Raw genomic sequence first — 22,768 nt, forward strand, 5'->3', positions numbered from 1 at the left:
ATTCATTTTGATTTATATATAATTAATCATAGGTTTTTAAGCTGGAAAGTCCTATTATTTTTGGAAAAATTATAAATTCATTAAAGTTTTCCCAAATTAACAAAAAACCAAATGTAGTTGAAATATTATTAACATGTGAATCACATGTGATTTGAATAAACTACAAATATAGATATTCATAACTAAAAATATATAGGGTTGGGTTCAACAAGGAACCATTTTAAATCTTAGAACCAAGGAACCAATCTTTTCTCAACTTTTAGAGCCAAATTTTCATCAAAAAAAAAAAAACCTAAAAATGTAGATATTCATAACTTTTTATCCTCCATCCATTGATATCAAATTTGATAAAAAAAATATTTGATATGTTCAGACTCACACTATGAATTTGTTCAGATTCACACTATGAATCTGTATAGATTCACATTGTGAATCTGTACACATTCACACTGTGAATCTGTACACATTAACACTCTGAATCTGTACACATTCACACTCTGAATTTGTACATATTTACACTGTGAATCTGTACAGATTTATACGGTGAATTTATAGAAAATTAATAATTTATAGTGGAGATTCATAATGTGAATCTGAACAGATAAAAAAAGTAAAAAAATATCAAATTTGATATCAATTAAAAGAAGATAAAAAGTTATAAATTTCTATATTTTTAGAATTTTTTTCGATAAATAATAAGATCTAAAACTTGAAAAAATAATAGTTCCTTGATTTTATGGTTTAAAATGTTTTCTTGTTGAACTTTTGCATATATATATATATATATATATATATATATATATATATATATATATATATATATATATATATATATATATATATATATATATATATATATATAGGTTCAAATGTTTCTAACAATTATTGTGTGCATGAATGAACCAATTACAAATTAGCAAAAAATTAAATAATTTATTAAACGAATAAGGGTATTTTTGGGTTTTTGACACATTTAATTAATGTGATCATTTAATAAATCCCTTCAATTAAGGAAACAAAATAATTAGGTTTGACCTAATCTCTCTATTTTATCTCACGTCTTCTTCGCCTACAAAAGAAAAAGAAATCAAATGAGTCGTCTTCACAGTTTCACCATCATCTCCATTGCCAATCACCACACACACATACACACCACCACCAAATTCTTCGTTCTTCAAGGAATCAAAGGGCTTCAAGAAACTATGCAGGTACCAAATACTTATAGGTTCGGATACTACACCGGTTGCCCTCGCTTTCTTAATCGATAACTCTACTACCGACGAGTCCAGAATATGTTGTTCTTAAGTCGCAATCACAACTAGGTATATTTACTTTTTCTTTTTTGTAGTTTCTCTATATGAGGCCTAAACCTTCTAATAAGTATTCTTCATGTTGTCTTGATTTAAGTGATAGTGCTTTAATCGTTAGTTGTTCTGCAACAATTTACTTATACAAGTTTGTTTGTGTTGATACATCTTTAATTAGGTGGTCTGCCTTGTTTGGTTGTCAAAAGTGTTAAATTGCGTAATATCACTAAATCGTTAATATGCTAGTCCCGTTGCTAGATGTTGAACACCCATGCCCCCGAGGTGTTATTGAACATCATCCATGGAAGCTTTATAGTCTTCGTTCATAAACCCGATACAGCTAAATACTCATCCTTCAAATTATGAATTTTATTTTTATTATCAAAATGATTTTACATTAAGAATTCATTTTTTACCTAATGATTCACAATAAAATTCTGGTCACTTTTTTTAATTTTAATATAGTAGTTTTCTGTTGCACTCACATCTCGATGATTGAATCTATTTTTTTTGGTTTGTTTAACATTCTAAATTTTCATTTGGCATTGATATATAATATTAGTGAGGGGTCATTCTGCCAGAATTGAATCCAGTTCTGTCAGAATCGAATAAAGAATTTCAATTCTGTTGGAATGGAATCATGATATTTCATCACTAATTTGTGCATTTTCTACAATTCTTGGTTATAGATTTTGATGCAATTCACATGTCTTCAGATTTGTACAAAAGACTTTAGTTTTTTTATTTTCCATTTGGTAATGTATTATTGGGTTCTAAAAGTACAATTGGATTTCGTTTCACAGATGCTTGAAGAACGGACTGCAGGATTGAAAGTGATTCTCAACAACAATATTCTTTTAGAATGTATTAGTGTCTTTTGTTAGATTTTGATTTTTTTTTTTCAATTTTCAACCGTTCTTAGTTTTATTTTTTAACAATAAATGTAATTCCTAGGAATTGTTACCCATATTCTTTAAGAATTAGTGTAATTTTTGTTTTTATTCTTCAATTGATGGTTCAAGAATTTGTTATTTTTCAAGAAGTTCATTCCGTCAAAATATGTATTCTGTCATAATATTTATTCTTTTATGGTTCAAGAATGTTTCAAGATACTCATAAATATATTCTGTTAGAATGACCTGAAATAAAAGAATGTTTCAAGATATGAGCTGCTATTCATTCTATAGGAATATGTATTCTAGCATTTAGTACGAATTTTGGCATTCTCATAGAATATATCATTCTAACTAAAGGTCATTCTGACAGAAGAAATTCGGTTATTATAAAAAACACATTAGAATTAAATCAATTAATATTGAAGTACTTTAAAAAATTCAAATTTTAAAATAAAATAAATGTAGTTTGTACCAACAAGAAGGCTTAAATGTCAAGATTATGTTATTCAAAGCCTCCAATAGTTTTTCTTTCTTTCTGATATTAATTTTTATCTTATTTTTGTATTAATTTCTATATACTCATCTAAAATCCTTGATGTTGTATGTTTGATGTCCGACCGGTTCGAGTTTTTAGCAGTGGTTGATTTAGTATGTTTGATGTCCAACCGGTTCGATTTTTAAACCAGTCGTCAATAGTTCAAGATAGTTAACTATGGATGTGTTTTTAAGAGGTAGACTAATGAAATTGTTCGAATTTTTTTGTTTGATGTAGTTTTTCTCTCCGGTGGTTTCTTGTAGCCCGAAACAACAACGAATTTATATTTCTAAAACAAAACAACAAATTATTTTTAATGAAAAACCATTTTTAACCTAAAACAATAATGTACTTATATTTTTAAACATAAAAAGCAACATACTTTAACTTTTAAGTCAAACTAGGGAAAAGACACATGCTCTGCATGGGTCAGGTTGGCTTGATTGGTACTTTGCCAATAAATAGTATTTTATCTATGTTTCTTTAAATGTAGAAGAAAAATACTGTGACAACCCGAAAATTTCTATCCGGTAAAGCCAATCAATCCAATCAAATGTCAGACTTATTTCTGCTATCTTTTAGCATTGTTAAGGGTCTGTTTGAGTGTTCCAAGCCTAGTACACTTAAGGATTGTGTGTATGGGTGTGTCAGCTTAAGTTCATTGGGTTGCAAAAGAGTCGGAAACTCCATCACAAGGAGTTTACGGCCGCAAACTAGAGTTTACGGCCGTAAACTCTTGGTGGCCGTGAACTCCCATGATCAGTATAAATTTCCTTCATTTATCCTTCATTTCTCACCTCTTTCAACCAAGAACACTCAAACTCTCTCAAGTATCATCAAGGGAACCATCATTTCTATTCAAAAACGTAAGTAATTCCTCCATTTTGCTAGTTAATCTTCTTGATCATATGAATCCTATGAATCACATCCTTGAATTCATCACTTTCCTTCAAGATCTTCAAATCTTCATCTTTTCACCCAGAACACCCACTTGTTCTTGGGCCGTAAACACCCTAAACTCATCCAAAGTGTGAGTATCTCTTCTATCAACTTGTTATCCGTTAGAAACTCTTGTATCCTCATGAGACAAACACCCTATAAGCATGAATCAATATCTAAAATGCATAATCTTCAAGTGTTTATGGCAGTAAACACTTCTTGAGGTCGTAAACTCAAGTGTGTGTCCGTAAACACACTTAATGTGGCCGTAAACTCCCTTTCATACAATCACATGTGATTGTAACACTTCATTGCAAATGTTTCCTAGTCCCTAATGTTGTTTCCTTGCATGTTAGTTGTTTTAAACACTAATTACATGCCTATATATGCCATTATATGTCATTTAGGACTCGTTTGTGTCTCGGGAATTCATTCGTGGAACTTCTCATCCTTACACGAACCTTCAATTGAATCACCCACATAAGGTGAGTTCATACCCCTATAATCAATCTTTTAAATGTTTTAAATGCTTTTTTTTTTTGGGGGGGGGGGGGGGGGCGGGGGAATACAAGTTGAACACAATGATATTGTGTAAGTGTTTATCTGTGATAATCATCATTTAAAGGATTTCTTATGCTTTATAAGTGATCAAATCATTTCAAAAACTCTTTGAAAGTTATGTTACTTTGTTGTTTATAAAGCTCTGTTTTTAAAGTACAATCATAACTCAGTAGATAATCGAGTCTTTTCTACAAATCAGAGACAGTTCAAAACAAAGATACTAATAAACTATAACAAGTATAGTTTAGGAGTTCAGAACATATGATAACAAGAACAGAAAGGAACATACGATAACAAGAACAAGATAACATTTATGTCAGACTACTTCACGACTTAGCAATATACTTGTTAGGTCGCGTTTTGTAACCAGAGTCTCCTGGAAGGAGAACGGACATTGTGTGTATAGATCTATACGGGACTAACAAGCCCGCATCCCGACTGTTCGCAACAGTTTGGCCGACAGGCCAAGGGGTGACAAATGTCACATCAGTTTCGACGCCAGCAGGTCGTCGTGTTAAACACTTGTTGATCAGTATGGTTATAACCTCATTACATCTTAACCTTAATTAAAAAACTGGTTTTAAGGTAGTTAGTGTTTCAGTAATTACTTTATACAATATTACTAAATACTTTCATTTTCCCATTACATTCATATAGTGATGTTCTCACATAAAAGGTAATGCAAACTATTTTCTAGTAAAGATAGTCTTAAATTTGGGAAAACTTACATCATTACAAAAGACAAGCAGAACAGTCGAGTCTTAATACATTTAGTTAGAAGGGGGCCTATAATGCTAACTTTATGATTCATCGGTAGATACATCAAGGATATATATTAATCGGGTTCGGTAGACAGTAGAATGTGTGTTTTCTGCTTCATTTCTTATTCCTTGTTTGGTTGTGTGCTTAGAGCAGATTCACCCAGTCTACTATCTATTCGATCTTAGCTATATATATATATATATATATATATATATATATATATATATATATATATATATTCCGTATACACCAAGTAATCATAAGGAGTACCAGGTACGGGTCAGGTCATAGAATACAAATTCAATATACCATTTTCTCGTATAAAAACATACTTTTCAGATAGAACATTTAGTAAACTAAACTAGAAACTTATCAGTAGAAGGGTTTAATTCATTTTATTAAACCAGTATAACTTAAAGTACCTTAGTGATTAATTCTATAATACCTTAGTTTATACAACAGGGTTATATATAATCAATATCCAATAGGCAGTTGGATGTGTGCTTTCCGCCTTACTTCCTGTTCCTTGTTTGGTTGTGGGCTTAAGGTAGATTCACCCATTTAACTTCCGTTCGATGTTATATATATATATATATATATATATATATATATATATATATATATATATATATATATATATATATATAACTAAGTGATTATAGAAGGAACTATTGTGGTTACCATTTTTACTAAAGGAAATATATGAATATGATTTTCTTAATGAATGGTTTCATCAAATATAAAGAACTATGACAGTTTACTCCGTAAGTACCAAATGAATACGTCAGGGTTATATACAGTGAAGATCTAACAAACAATGGAATGTGTGCTTTCCGCTTCATTTCCTGTTCCTTGTTTGGTTGTAGGCTTAGGGAAGATTCACACAATCGATTGTCTGGTTACTCTAAATTGTATATAACTTATATCCATTTAGTACTTATAGAAGAAATTGTAGAGTTATTTTTACTTTCATTCATCATATCAGAAAATATAGGATTTTCTGTAGGAACAGACGGACTTTTCTAAAAAGAACTTACAACTTACTTTTCATCACTTAAATACTTATGAACTCACCAGCTTAAATGCTGATCTACTCTTTCGAAATAACTTGTATTCTCAGGAAACTAGTAGGCAGGTATGCGTATTGGCGTTCAGAAGATGGAGTATAGTAGCTTTATGTCTTGTTTTGTTATTTACTTTTGGAGTCTAACTTTTGTGAATCACATACATTGTAAACACTGTCATATGAATGCAATGGTCGTTTGTTACTTTGATTACTATGATGCATGTGTTGTGATACTAAACATGATGTCCTCTACCCCCGAACGTTTCTGCCGTTCCGGTTTGGAGGTGTGACAAATACAAACAAATTCATACCTATAAAGTAGGTTCTTATTATGGTTAAAAGCTATAAGTACTATGCTATTATAGGAATACAACAAACTCACAGATCTTTTGCTACTATCCTGAATTATATTGTTTTATCTCGTTTGATTAATACGTAATGCATAAAGCTCATCTTTTTCTATTGATGGCTATTCCAATTATACGAACCTTATTCTTTCTTGAAAATACAAACAAAATTTTCCAAATAAAAGTAATAATGTTTTTAGGACTTGTCCTTCCAGCGTTCCATATTCATACCAAAGTTGGAAAAGTATGATAAATCAATATCTTGAAGTCTCCATGGCTTTTCCTCAAACCCATCAATATGCACTTCAAATATAGTCCTAAAGACATCAAAGAAAGGTAGAACTTATTATAGAAACATAAACTTATAAATCTAGTTATATATGAAATATGATATTTATTCTAAAAGGTTAATATGGTCATTACTTATTTGAACGAAGTCTGAAATTGAGTCTACTTTAAATATACTCGATATTCTTCTTTTCATCGCGTGTCTTTGCATTTTCCAAATCCACCATATCCATATTTCCAACTCCTCTATAAATCAAAACCAAAACAACACCAAAACCATATCAATTAAAATCCAAAATACCTCAAACCATCGTAAAAATGTAATTAAACATAATCTCAAAAGAGAGAGAAACAAAACTCAATGACCATATACATACATAAAGTTTGATTTTTATATCTTCAATCAGCACCAGTTCCATTTTCTGCCATTGCAGGAACAAAATTGTAGTAGAAGAAAGAAAAAAATCATAAATGTGTGAGTTATAGTTTTAATTTAATGCTAAAATGTGGAGTTTACCTATGTTATAACTGTGTAGTACTCATGACCAAATAAACCGATCCCAAACACCACGTCAAGTGAGCATTTCATTTGACAGAATAGAAACCACTTTTGTTCCCATTTCTCCACTAAATTTCAATGATCTTTTAACAGGGAAAAATAGAGTTTTTTTCATTACCTGTAGAAGAAGCTTGTTAACAATTGCATGATGAGCCCAAAATGGAAAGGCTTGGAAAGGCAAAGCAGTAGAAAAAAAATACAAAAGCACTTTCGTTCCCGTTTCTCCACTAAACCAACTTTTAACAGTAAAAAAAGATATTTTTTCATTACCAGCAAAAGAAGCTTGTCAGAAATGGGACGATAAGCCCTAAATAAGAAGGCAAATCAGCAGAAAAAAATTACAACATTCATAAATAAACATAACAGAAGGGTTAAAAAACAAAAGACGCAATCACACATGTTGACATTTCTGTAATCAGGGTTCGATTCCAGGGCAGAGAGATGAGGTTATTGGAGCGGAGAGGAGAGGGAAACCCCACTTTAGTTGGTAAACATTCCCGATACGCCAGCCCAAACAGATCATCTTCAACAAACACCATCTGAAAATCCAAGGTTTTTAAGAAGGAAAAAATTTGGAGGCGATAGTAGGAAGAAATCAAATAGAAATAAAAAATCAGTAAAGGAAAAGTAGAAAAAACCATACCTTGAGAAATTGGAAAGGAAGGAAAGAGAAAACAGAGAAGTCGTATTATTTTTCCCTTCTGTCGAATTTGATGAAATGAGAAACCTGGAAGAAGAAACCAAAAATTTTAAAAACAACAAAGTGAATCATAATATTAAAGGAATTGAAAAACAGAGAGTTATCCTCTCCTGGAATATCTGATTTATTCGTTAGATTATTTGGTTATTATCCATTAGCTTGTCGTTATCTTTGTTTTCTTGTTAATCAAGAACTCCTTGTATTTAAACCATTTTGATAGTTGAATAGACGAAAACCTTTTAATCCACTGAAATTTCCATGGTATCAAAGCAGGATTCACAGGCTTGCGACGAACCCAACCGGAGATGACCGGTGAGAAACCAGAATCCTTGAAGGAACCTGATGGGACTCCCCTCAATTCTAATTCTCCCTACTACATCCATGCGTCAGAGTACCCCAGGCAGATGCACGTTAACGACATCCTAACCGATAGCAACTATAATGACTGGGCCAGGAGATGAAGAACTTTCTTTTCGCCAAGAACAAGGTTGGGTTCATAACTGGGTCAATTAAGAAACCAGGAGAAGATTCAGCCGTATACATGCCTTGGATGCGTGCAGATTCGATGATCAAGGGATGGATAAATACGGCCATGGAAAAGGATATCAGAACAAGCGTCAAATATGCATACACATCGAAGGAGATCTGGGATGATCTAGAGGAGAGGTTTGGAAAAGAAAGTGCTCCAAGAGCATATGAGTTGAAACAGTCACTCACCATCACGAGACAAGAAGGAACATCGGTTTCAGCTTATTACACCAAGCTACGGGGACTGTGGGACAAGATCCAGACCATATCACCTCTTCCACGCTGTTCATGCTCCACTCGTACCTGTGATATTGGCAAAAGGCTTAATGAGTTCAAAGAAAAAGAAAAGCTCTACGAATTCCTCATGGGCCTTGACAGTGAATACTCTACAATCAAGACACAAATTCTTGCCATGACGAACAGCAAAGGGCAGTTTCGGTATCTAAGAAGACAAGAACAGAGGCTGCAGCACTTCAGACCTACACTCCAGGAAAGAAAGAAATTACTGCAAATTTCAGCCAACAAAGGAAGAAGTCTGCATCAAAAGACATTAAGAAGGTCACAGGAGAAGAGGTAGAGCACTGCAACCACTGTGGTAAGAATGGTCACAACAGAGACGGATGTTTCAAAAGAATTGGGTATCCCGATTGGTGGCCGAATAAGGCGAAACAGGAAAAGAATAAAACAAAGGCAGCATTCGTTGATTCAGGAACTAGTCCTATTCCAGGTCTATCGAATGAGCAATACCAGAACCTGATCAAACATTTCTCTAAAGATGGGTGAAACAACAACACCATACCCACAGTAAACATGGCTGGTATGGTCAAGATTGATGATTCATGGGTCGTTGACTCTGGTGCTACTGAACATATAACATATAAACAATATTTGCTAGAAAACAACACGAGAAACCCATTGGAACCATCAGTTACAATACCCAATGGAGATCTTGTTTTCGTTGATGGAAAAGGAAATTGCACTTTACAGAATCGAATCAAAATTGAAGGAGTCTTGCATATTCCACAATTCAATTGCAATTTATTATCAGTCAGTCGACTGACTAGAGATTTACAATGTGCCATAACTTTTCTTCCTGATTTGTGCTACATGCAGGACTTGCACTCGAAGAAATTGACTGGCGCGGGTGAGTGCAAAGGTGGTCTCTACCGAATGGGCTTGGCAGCAGAAAAGAAGAGTGTTATGATGACAACTGTTGATGTTGAGCTGTGGCATAAGAGGTTGGGTCATGCCTCCGAATCAAAGTTGAGCCAAGTCGATTTTTTGGAGAATCATTCTAGGAAATTAAAAGAAAGAGTTTGTGATTCATGTGTAAAGCTAAACATACTAGGCTTCCATTTACTCTTAGTTCAATAAAAACAAATAGTTGTTTTGATTTGTTACATGTTGATGTTTGGGGCAAGTATCATACTCCTTCGATTTCCAGTGCTTCTTATTTCCTTACCATCGTAGATGATTTCAGTAGGGCTATTTGGGTTTATCTTCTTAAATACAAGAATGAAGCAAGCAGCTATTTAATTGACTTTCACAACATGCTGAAAATGCAATTTGAAAAACAAACCAAGTGAATAAGAGCAGATAATGATGTGAATTCATATCAGGCTCCATGAGAGATTTTTATGCTAAGGAAGGAATCATATTGGAAACCACATGCCCATATACCCCATAGCAAAACGGGGTTGTGGAGCGAATACATAGACACATTCTTGAGATCGCAAGAGCATTGAAGTTTGAGGCCAATGTGCCAATCAAGTTTTGGGGAGAGTGTGTTCTCACAACCATGTACATTATCAATAGATTACCCTCAAAGGTCATTAAACATAAGACCCCATATGAAGTCCTGTTTTGGACAAAAACCTAACTATGACCACATGAAAGTCTTCTGATGCTTAGTTTATGCAAGAAACATGGAAACCAAGGGAGATAAGTTTGAAGTGAGGGGGAGACCATGTTCATTGGATATCCACAAGGAAAGAAAGGATATCGAATATTTGACCTTACCGATAAGAAGATCATTGTCTCTAGAGACATCAAGTTTGTGGAAAATGTTTTCCTTTCACTGATAATATAGAAAGGAATAATAGCGAAGCAAGGCTCGATGATTTTCTAGGCAACACTGTCGAAGAAAGTGATGAACTGACACGAAGGGAGGCTGATCAAGGTTTACTGAGCGAACCCGAATTAGACCTGGGTACATGTGATGAGACGAGACCACCATTGATCTAAACTTGTCTGAAGATCCAGCAGATCATGTTACAGAAGACACAATTGATCAAATGCAACCCACTGAAGAACAGAGAGATAAAAGAAGCAGGTCTAGACCCAAATATCTCGATGACTTCATTGTGGACTTGCCATCTTTGGTAGACCATGCATCACCCACCGCCAATCAACAACCTTCAACGGTACATCCTATGGTTAATTTTTTGTCTTATGATCGGTTTAGCCATTCGCACAAAGCTTTTTTTAACTTCAGTTAGCTCAAACCATGAGCCGAAACATTTTAATCAAGCTGTGCAGGATGTTAAGTGGAGAGAAGCGATGCAAAAAGAAATAAATGCTCTTGAAGAAAATGGAACTTGGTCACTTGAGGAGTTGCCAAAAGGAAAGTGTGCTATAGACTCCAAATGGATCTATAAGATTAAATACCAACCAAATGGCGAAATTGAGAGGTACAAGGAACAGCTTGTTGCAAAAGGCTTCACTCAGTTGGAGGGGGTAGACTTTCATGACACTTTTGCTCTGGTGGCGAAACTTGTTACTGTCTGAACCTTACTTGTTGTGGCTGTAAAGAGAGACTAGATCATGCATCAACTTCATGTCAACAATGCGTTTCTGCATGGAGATTTGGATGAGGAGGTGTACATGAAGATACCTCAAGGTTTTAGCAAAGAAGGTGATACTAGAGTATGCCGGTTGCAAAAATCTCCTTATGGTCTCCGACAGGGATCACGTAATTGGTATCACAAATTTACAACAACTTTGCTCGCAATCAATTTCAAACAATCGCATGCGGATCATTCACTTTTCATATACAAGAAACAGGGAAGTTTTGTTGCAACCCTTATATATGTGGACGACGTCATTATTGTCGGGAATGGTGTTTCTAAGATACATGACACAAAAATGTATCTAGAAAAAATGTTTAGCATAAAAGATCTAGGCCCATTGAAGTATTTTCTTGGACTAGAGGTGGCTCGAACCTCGGATGGTTTGGTTTTGGGTCAACGTAAGTATACTTTTGGATATTCTTGAAGACAGTGGGATGCAAGGTTGTCGATCTTGTAGCTTTCCGATGGAGCAAAATCTGAAACTAGATCAAAGCAAGGATAGTCCTGCTGTTGATGCTAGTCAATACCGGCGTTTAATTGGAAGACTTCTTTATTTACAAGCCACTCGGCCGGACATAGCATTTTCTGTAAACATTTTGAGTCAATTTGTTTCTGATCCAAGGCAAACACACTTGAATGCAGTGCACCGAATTTTACGGTATTTAAAGGCAACACCAGGTCAGCGAATATTTTTTCCAAAAGGTGGAGGAATGAATCTTGCGACATATTGTGATGCAGATTGGCTTGGCTGTCCTGCCACCAGGCATTCTTGTACCGGGTATTGGATTCTACTTGGAGGTACGTGCACCCATCTCTAGGAAAACCAAGAAGCAGTCCATTGTTTCCCGTTCTTCAGCAGAGGCAGAGTATCGAGCCATGGCAACGTCTGTTAGTGAAACTTTGTGGTTACGTTGGTAATTGAAACACTTGGAAGCTCCTCCCATTGGTCCTACACCTTTGTTTTGTGATAATCAAGCAGCAAGGCACATAGCTAATAATCATGTGTTTCATGAATGAACTAAGCATCTTGAAATGGATTGTTATTTCGTCCGTTAACGAGTTGAGTCCAATGAGGTTCGTCCAATGCATGTTCACACTACACATCAAGTTGCTGCATGTTCACACTACACATCAAGTTGCTGACTTATTTACAAAGGCTTTGGGTTCACAACGTCTTCATTTTTTGCTTAGCAAGTTGGGCATTCGGAACTTACATGCACCAACTTGAGGGGAGTAAAGGAATTGAAAAACGGGGAGTCATCCTCTCCTGGAATATCTGATTTATTCGTTAGATTATTTGGTTATTATCCATTAGCTTGTCGTTATCTTTGTTTTCTTGTTAATCAAGAACTCCTTGTATTTAAACCATTTTGATAGTTGAATAGGCGAAAACCTTTTAATCCACTGAAATTTTGGTAACTGAAAGCGTCAACTATCTTCTCCCATTTACCTTCACAAATGGGAAACAATTTAAAGCCCTAAACCGAAAGCAAGAGAGTCAACAAAAGGATAGGTAGATTGCAGTCATCTTTGATCTCTATTTGTTTCTTTCCCAGGCAAAATAACAACCACCGCTCACTTTCCAGTGGTAGGCACCGTCACCATCGACGACTACCCTCCTTTTTTTTGTTGCCGTGACCACAATCGGTGGAAGGTAGAGCAAATAGGATGAGGCGGTGGAGGAAACTTCGAGAAGGAGTGGAGCGATTAAACTTAGTCGATGAGTAGATACACCACCAAGGATCCAACCCTAGGTGACAAAATAACAACCACTGCAGCACTTTCCGGTGGTAGGCACCGTCACCATCGGCAACTACCCTCCTTTTTTTCGTTCCCGTGACCACAATCGGTGGAAGGTAGAGCAAAAAGAGCGAGGCGGTGGAGGAAACATCGAGAAGGACCGGAGGGATTAAACTAAGCTGATGAGTAGATATACCACCAAGGATCCGACTCCGAACAGTACCGACCCAGGTACTGTTCATAAAAGCACAAAATTTATATATATAAAGAATAATATATCTTTACTTGTGAAGTTACACCTTTTTAAACATTGGGTGCTAAATAGAGTGAAATTTTTTCCTCTTAGATTTATTATTTTTCAACGGAATTTGCAATGAACATATTGTTGCTAGCTATATACTTAGGAAGGATAATAGTACTCGGTGTTTCTATGAAATTCTTTGCCAATTATAATAGTAATATTTGGTAGTAACCTATGATGTATATATATATAATCAATTCACTATCCTATCGTCGTAGTGGAAAAAAATCAAGAAACTCTAAAATTATATAATGTATTGTCTATATATATTTTTAAATTAAATATATATTTTATAAATATACAAACGAGTCCCCTGTGGGAGTACGGGACGGGAATATCCACTCTCGTCCCCGGTTCCGAAAATAAAATGGGGTTTAATCCCACTCCCGCCCCCGCCCCCCCCCCCCCCCCCCAAGTTTTTTGAAAAATTAATCTGGTATAGAATTGGGGTCCCACTAAAGTTTTTGACATCCCTAATTTAATCTCAACAAAAAATAGTGAAAAGAAGCTGCAAATCCCAAAAAAAAATCAAACAAATTACAAAGAATTTTGTTTTCAAACTTAAAATTAAAAGGGATTTTGCCGGCCATACGTTGTTTGGTGTTTGCCGCGTCATTTGGTTTTATAAATTGAATTTTAATAATTATATTAATAAAACGATTTTAACGATACGTACATAAAAATAAGCACGTAAAAATAGTTTTTTCTTAACGATGAAAAAACTATTATAAAAAATTAGAATATGTATATTACCGAGATAAACAAGAAAATTTACAAAATAACGGAGTGAAAATGCTATATTTAAGCTCAAAGTCAAAGAATAAAAATGACATTTTAGAAAAATAGAGGGTGAACACTATAATTCTTTAAAAGTAGAGAACCAAATTGAAATTTCAAAAAGTATAGAGTGGAAAATATAACTATTCAAAATAGATATACAGAAAAATGAAGAGAATTATTTTTAAAAATATATAAGGGTTGCAACATACGGGTTGTAAATGTTTTTGGAAACATTATTGTAAATTAATATACTTATAACTAGCTTTGGAAATTAAAAAATTAGAAATATTAGAAATAACTCAATGATAGTTTTTCAACACACGTATTACATTACAGTATAATTAATGAAAATAAAAATACATCATATATCTACATCTCTAAACTAATTACTCCACCATGTTAACAACTCCCGCCACTTTTCCCACCATCCTCCTACCGCTTAACTTCCATCTTCACCATAACCAACACCAACACCACCATAAACATCACCATCACTATCACCATCATCAACAACATCACCACTCTAACTGCCACCCGCATAGTCACCGTTGCTCCATCCTGCTTGAATCCAAGCAATCTTTCGACTACAGCTTCACCATAATCACCACCATTATTACCAAAAACCCCAAACGGAACTTCTCGAGTCCTGTCACCACCACCTGCTCCAGCAGTCTCACTACCACCTCTTTCCTTCTCCATCCTCAGGCCCACAACCCCACCACTCTTACCACCATCACCACCACAACCGCCATCACCGTCATTACCTTTTCCTTTGTTTAGTCTTTGCAGTACTGCTCCAATATCATTATTAGCAGAAATCCCTATTAACCGACATATACACCCTCTGTATATTTCTGATTTTATATTAATTGTGTAATTAATGTAAATTATTCCTTACTTATTTAGCCTAGATCTTCCCTAATTTCCTCCTGTAATTTCTCTGTACAGTGGCTATTTAATCCCATTATTGATCAATGAAAGGCACGATTCCTTTGTGAATTATATGGTATCAGAGCCAAGTGCTCCTCACCTCAAAATTTCTCCCTGTCATCTCAGCTACGACTGGACATCTTCACCTCTTTTGCAATATTTCTCTTTTCTCTGATCATCTTCTCCATTAACGATGTCAGACAAACAAGACCCAACACCTGTCAAAGCTCTCCATCCCGTCTACACAGTCACGAACATACAGAACAAGATTCGTACCCTTGACGGTACAAAGGTATCTTACTCTTCATGGGTTCGATTGTTCAAACTTCATGCTAAAGGCTATAGAGTTCTTGCCCACATCGATGGTTCCGACCCTCCATCCAAGACTGACCCGACCTACGAAATCTGGTCCGAAATTGACGCCATTGTCCTCCAATGGATATATGGAACGATATCAGATGATCTCCTTGCCCGTGTGCTTGAACCGGACTCTACCGCATATGAAGCCTGGTTCAAAATTCAGAACATCTTCCTTAACAACAAAGGATCTCGTGCTGCTGCTCTTGAACACGAATTCACAAACCTTACCCTTCGAGCAATGTCATCCCTTGAAGCTTATTGCCAACGTCTCAAAGACCTGGCAAGCCAACTGAATGACGTCGATTGCCCTGTAAACGAGAAACGTCTGGTCCTTCAACTTGTCCGTGGGCTGCCATCAGAATTTGATACAACCGGTGCCTACATCAATCAAATCCTTCAACATGCTCCATGCTTCAACTTGAAATTCAGCGACAGCGTGCTCGAGATTCACACTCATCCACAGAAATCGTTGCTACTGTTGAACACGACCCACCAGCAAACTCAAATTTCCGACGAGGCGAATCTGGAAACAAAGGCCGCCCTCACCAGCAGCGCAACACCAATCGTCGCGCACCAGCATCTGCATCTCCTTCTCGACCTAATTATCCATCTTCTGGGCGGCAACCATAAACCCAATTGAATAAGAGACGAGGTTTTGTGTCCAAACAAACACGCCCTACATGGGCTGGCTACCCACCATCATACTGGACCCAACCCTACTGGGCTTCTCCGCCGCCGTGTCCATATCCCACTCAAGTTGGATGGGCCTCTCCCTGGCCTACCTCTTTTGCCCAGCAACAACCAAGACAAACACAAGCTCAAGCCAATCTCACAGAGGTAAACCCACTTGAACCTTCTGAACTTGGGGCTACCTTTTCAGCTATGAGTCTGGACCAAGAAAATGATGATTGGTATATGGACACTGGCTCTACATCTCACCTCACAACCAATGCAGGTAAATCTCGATCCCTAGTTTGTCATCTATTAAATCTGTGTTTGTTGCAAATGGCAATCAAGTACCAGTTCTTGGATCAGGTGGATCAGGTCATACCACCTTACCCCATCCATCCAAACCTATTCATCTAAAAGATATACTCCACACACCTCACACCGTTAAAGATCTTGTATCTTTTCGTAAATTTTGTTGTGATAATTTCTTTTCCGTTGAATTTGACCCACTTGGTTTTTCTATAAAGGACTACAAGACCAAGAGGCACCTCTCTAGACATGATAGCTCTGGCGATCTCTACCCCTTCACCAAGCAAGCCAACGCTCCAGCTTCATCCTTTTATGTTTCTTCTAGTTCGCCTCTTTGGCATTTTAGACTTGGTCATCCGGGTCATCATGTAATAAATTTTTTTAGTCAAAATAAAAATATTTCTTGCAATAAAAATGATCGTTTGTCTGTTTGTCATTCTTGCCAACTTGCTAAACACAAACGCCTACCATTCAAAAATTCCACATCACTCACTCTCAAACCATTCGATCTTGTTCATGCCGACCTTTGGACCTCACCCATCCTTAGCAAAACTAATTATAAATACTACCTCATCATCATTGACGATTTCAGCCATTTTACATGGGTGTTTCCCCTAAAATACAAATCAGAAAATTTTGATAAAATCAAGACGTTCCACAAATATATCCACACCCAATTCAATACTTCCCTCAAAAATTTCCAATGTGACAAGGGCGGTGAATTCGATTACCAAAAATTCCATAATTTTGCTTCTACCACCAGTCTTCACATTCGCTTCTCATGCCCACATACCACCCAACAAAATGGCACTGCAGAACGAATGATTCGTCGCATAAACGAAATCATGATGACCCTACTAACCCATGCTTCTTTACCACCTTCCTTTTGGGTTGAGGCCCTTCATACCGCTACCTACTTACACAACATCCTTCCCACTTCATTACTTGAAAACCGAACCCCTACATCCGCCCTCTACCTAAAACATCCAACTTACGACCACATACGCACCTTTGGTTGTGCTTGTTTTCCCAACTTAACCGCCACCCAACAACACAAACTCGCACCTAGGTCTACACCTTGTCTTTTCCTCGGTTACCCAGCCCAATACCGAGGCTATAGATGCCTTGACATGTCCACTGGTAAAGTCATTCTCTCCCGACATGTAACCTTTGATGAAACTTCTTTTCCTTATGCATCTTACACACCAAACCCACCACACAATTACTCCTTGCTCGAAACAGAACCCTCTCCTCTTCTCTTTCACCCTCCAACCACATCAATCTCTGCTACCACTCAACCACCGTCTAACCACAACTCCACTCTTTCTGCTCCCATTGAAACCCCCCACTCACCCACCTCCTCCCTTCCAACCGACCCCAACACTTCTTCCTCACCCTCTTCCAACCAAACCTCCGATATTTCGTCCTACCCTACCCCTCCACCACCCTCGTACTACCCCCTCACTTACTCTCGGAGAAGCTAACCACCCCCTCTACCCCCACCTACGTCCCATCATCCCATGACCACCTGCTCCAAAGTCGGAATCACCAAACCCAACCCACCACTCAACCTTCACACCAACACAAACACCTCCACTATCTCCCCTCTTCCAAAATCCCACAAACACGCCCTCTCTGATCCAAACTGGCACTCTGCCATGACCGATGAACATCGAACTCTAATAGATAACAACACATGGGAACTTGTACCTCGTCCCACCAATGCTCATGTCATACGTTGTATGTGGATATACCGACACAAATTTCATGCCAACGGGACTCTTGCACGATATAAAGAACGCCTCGTAATTAATGGAAAATGCCAACAAGTCGGAGTAGACTGCGATGAAACATTCAGTCCTGTAGTGAAACCTACCACCATACGCACCGTTCTTAGTCTTGTCGTTTCCCGATCATGGCCTATTCACCAACTAGACGTAAAGAACGCATTCTTACACGGGAGTCTCAACGAGACCGTGTATATGTTCCAACCCCCCGGTTTCACGGACCCACAACACCCAACACACGTTTGTCGTTTACGGAAATCTTTGTATGGGCTAAAACAAACCCCGCGGGCTTGGTATCGTCGCTTTGCAACCTTCATTCACACATGCGGTTTTAAAAGCACCAAAAGCGACAACTCTCTCTTTGTCTTCCAACAAGGCACCAAAATGGCATATCTTCTTCTTTACGTGGATGACATTGCTTTGACCGCTTCCGACGAAACAACTCTTCGACACTTTATCACTCTATTATCCAAAGAGTTTGCTATGTCGGATCTTGGGCCTCTTCATCACTTCCTCGGCATCCAAATTAAACATCAAAATGGGGGATTATTTCTTACCCAAGAACAATATGTGGATGATATTCTTCACCGGCCGAACATGCAACAATGCAAACCATGTGCTACTCCTGTCAACACCAACTCTAAACTCAGCGCAACCGCCGGCGACCTCATGCAAGACACTACTCTATATCGTAGCCTCGTTGGAGCATTACAGTACTTAACCTTCACTCGCCCTGACATTGCGTATGCTGTTCAACAAGTATGCCTTTTTATGCACACCCCTCGCGATCCACACTTCAACTTTCTGAAACGTATACTATGGTACCTCCAAGGCACTCGTCATCATGGACTTCATATTTCTCCCTCCAAATCTACAAAACTCACAACCTACTCCGACGCAGATTGGGGGGGGGGGGGGGGGGTGTCCCGACTCTCGTCGATCCACGTCCGGCTACTGTGTATTTCTCGAGAATAACCTCGTTTCATGGTCCTCCAAACGACAACCGACTATCTCCCGATCCAGTGCTGAAGCTGAATACAAAGGAGTTGCCAATACCGCAGCTGAAACTACATGGCTCCGCAACCTACTCCTCGAGCAACATCTTCCGCTGCACCAAGCCACAATCATATATTGTGACAACATTTCCGCCGTATATCTTACTCAAAACCCGGTTCAGCATCAACGCACGAAGCATATCGAGATCGACATCCGCTTCGTTCGAGAAAAAGTTCGCATAGGTTCCCTTCGTGTTCTTCATGTTCCTGCCGATTACCAATACGCCGATATATTTACCAAAGGATTACCTCATCAACTATTCACCCGTTTCCGTTCCAGTCTCTCTATTCGGCCAGCCCACCATTCGACTGCGGGGGAGTATTAACCGACATATACACCCTCTGTATATTTCTGATTTTATATTAATTGTGTAATTAATGTAAATTATTCCTTACTTATTTAGCCTAGATCTTCCCTAATTTCCTCCTGTAATTTCGGCTATTTAATCCCATTATTGATCAATGAACTCGTAGCCTTATACCATCACCTGCAACGGTAGAGTCACTACCTGTAGTATGGCCTGCCACTATGCCACCATCGTTTCTACCACCACCACCACCGCCATAACTACCAACTCCAGTGAGATGATCGTCTTCAAAGACATCAAAAGGCGTGGAACAAAAGTAATCCAGTCGATTTGGGTCCCGCCCTAACTCTTGGTTTTCATAATGCTTACCAACTTTAAATGGAATTGGACGTACATGAGAAATATCCTCAATTCTAGAGTAAAATCGTGCTACCTTCCTGGGAGCATCATGAGCATATCTAGTTGCGCCAAAACGGCTGTTGCGTCCATTGCCAATAAAAGGCCATACATTTTTTGCTGTTTCTTTACCGATCATTTGAACGTCCTCTTCGGTGGCTAATCTCTGAACTTGTTCACCATCCACAGCATTACCATTACCATTACTAGCATCTCCGGGGATTTTCTTACTTCTCACTGCTCCTCATCCACCTCTTTTCATTGCCTTGATTTGGAAGATTTTAGTTTATTTTTTTCACCTGGCTCTTTACCTCTATTATTTATTCGTCGTGACTCAACTGATGTTCACGTAGCGGACAAATTTTCCACCCACGGCCTTCTTACCAAGAAAGTCGCCTGCGCTTTCCTTATATAATATAGATTAATATTTGTGAATTTATTAAGATATATGGAAATCAACGAAACATCTTTTGTTGAATTATCCAAATAGTTTATTATTTAATAATTGAAAATAACAGTATTTTGTCGTATGTATGCTGTGAAGGAGAAAATTTTACCAAAATGGAACAGAAAAGTATAAGAATAGAATTTTGATTTTGATCCAATTATGTATCGGAAAAGATAGATAAAATTAAGGTTTTGAAAATGTATTCTAGTTTTATGTTATAATAATAAAAAAGAAGGCCATATTGATAGACATTTTTTCAGTTCAACTAAAACTTTCTAACTGAATATACTGGAAATATTGTTTTATTTGCACACAAAAAAAAAAATCTTCTCGAGTAAGATTTATCATTCTAGCTGAATTAGCCGGAAACACAATAGTACCCCAAATCTTGCATCTTTTCTTTTTTTAAATAATTTTTTTTAATTTTGATTTTATAGATTAATTATTTTTCATTGGATTATTGTATACTAATAAATATTATTTTTAATATATAATATTTATTTATTAATAAATATTATTCTATTAGGTTGTTAATTTCTTTTACTTAATTTTGTTTAATTCATTTTTTTGGATAACATCACCATCGACTTAATTTATTTAAAAAAAATCTGATTCATTCCACCACTATCGCACATAAACCGGGTAAAAATCACACGTTGGGTTATAAAAAAAAAACTAGAATTAATAGAAAGAATATCAATGTAATATCAACTTAAAAACAATAAACTAAAAAGAGCGTAATCGACATTTTATTTTGATTTTCATTAATTTATGTTTAATTACTTTTTATGACAATTTGGATTAGGATTTTTAAATGATTATGTGTAATTTTTATTTTGTATGACAATTTATATGTATTTATAATTATTCAGCAACTTCATCTCTCACAGTATAAAACACTATAATATGATCATTTTTCATCATTCAACGGAGTCAGTCAAATGTACAATCAAACAATATGATTTTTTTCCCAGTCAAAAACTTTTTAAAACAACATTTTTCCAAATAGCAACCGTCAAATGGGAACTAACATTTATAAAATCAAAAACTATAAAAACAAATTATATACGGCACAAAAAACATAATTTTAAAATTGTTATATTAAATGCTTTAAAAGTTGTTATATTATTTGAATTGACCATTTTTTGTTTTAGAAAAAGAAAAAGAAATGAGCATGCCTGTAGATTTTTTTTTTTTTATTTTAACAATTTTTGATTTTTACCATTTTTTATACTTTTAAACATTTCCAGACAATTTGCAACATATACTAATACTAACCAAAGATTCAACTTTCTAAAAAGATATAAATCCTCCTTAATAAATGAATGTTTTTTTGCCACATGTCAATTTCTCATGAGTTTTGACACTTGTCATTTTGTGGTATTTTTGAAATAAGTATTATCCACTTGTCAATTTTTGGTTTGTTTCAATTTTTAAAATTAAAGTCATATACTTATATATGTAAAGTATTAAACATCTGAGGGAGGTATTGAAGACATTGAGAGCGGAAAGGCTGTGTGCCAAGTTCTTAAAATGTGATTTCTAGTTGCATGAGGTGTAGTTCTTGGGGCACATCATCAATCAAGAGGACATTTCGGTTGATCCGGCTAAGGTTGAGGCGGTGATGTGGTGGGAAGTACCGAAGAGCGCATCTGAGATTCGTAGCTTCTTGGGTCTAGCAGGGTACTATTGGAGATTAATCCAGGAATTCTCAAAGATCGTCGTGCCTTTGAACTGCTTGACCAAGAAGAATATGACATTTCGATGGGGGCACAGATCAGCAGTTGGCTTTTGAGACCCTGAGGCAGAGGTTATGTGATGCTCCGATTCTAGTACTACCTGAAAGGCTGGATGATTTGGTGGTGTATTGTGATGCGTCGATCTCGGGGTTAGGTATTGTACTGATGCAGAGGGGGCATGTGATCGCCTACACCTTGAGGCAGTTGAAGCCTCATGAGGTGAATTACCCCACTCACGACCTGGAATTGGGGGAAGTGGTGTTTGCCCTCAAGATTAGGAGGCGTTACTTGTATGTAGTACGGTGTACTATTTATACCTATCATAAGAGTATGAAGTATTTGATGGACCAACAGAACCTCAACATGCGGTAGAGAAGGTGGTTAGACGTACTGAAAGATTATGATTGTGAGATCAGGGAAGGCCAACGTGGTAGCCAATGCATTGAGCCGCAAGACGGTAGGTTCCCCGATTGGGAACGTGTGTCTGAGGATAACGATAATCTCTCCATTATTAGAGATGATCAAGGGGGCTCAGGCGGAAGGTTTAAATAACGAAAATTGGAAGTTAGAGCAAATACAGGGGAAAATTCCTTTGTTTGTCCGGAATGG

The 22,768-nt window shown here is 36.7% G+C and overlaps 1 protein-coding gene and 1 long non-coding RNA gene across 4 annotated transcripts; one reads left to right on the forward strand and one right to left on the reverse strand.

The window, feature by feature from the left end:
* Nucleotides 1–6,374: 6,374 nt before the first annotated feature.
* Nucleotides 6,375–8,060, reverse strand: LOC145097269 (uncharacterized). Of its 3 annotated transcripts, none has more exons than XR_013704301.1 (6): nt 7,904–8,060; nt 7,658–7,799; nt 7,219–7,567; nt 7,079–7,123; nt 6,837–6,947; nt 6,375–6,730 (listed from the first exon to the last, which is right to left on the reverse strand). It is a non-coding gene; the product is annotated as an uncharacterized LOC145097269 (long non-coding RNA). The 3 variants fall into 3 exon arrangements; XR_013704300.1 differs by having other exon boundaries at nt 7,219–7,378; nt 7,531–7,799; XR_013704299.1 differs by having other exon boundaries at nt 7,219–7,799.
* Nucleotides 8,061–15,281: 7,221 nt separating this feature from the next.
* Nucleotides 15,282–16,088, forward strand: LOC145099501 (uncharacterized). Its single transcript, XM_079037070.1, has one exon. It carries the CDS (start codon nt 15,282–15,284, stop codon nt 16,086–16,088), a length of 807 nt encoding a protein of 268 aa, XP_078893196.1.
* Nucleotides 16,089–22,768: the final 6,680 nt, after the last annotated feature.

This window comes from Lactuca serriola, chromosome 4 (assembly GCF_051521515.1).
Source record: "Lactuca serriola cultivar US96UC23 chromosome 4, Lser_US96UC23_V15, whole genome shotgun sequence".
In the NCBI taxonomy this organism is placed as follows: Eukaryota; Viridiplantae; Streptophyta; class Magnoliopsida; order Asterales; family Asteraceae; genus Lactuca; species Lactuca serriola.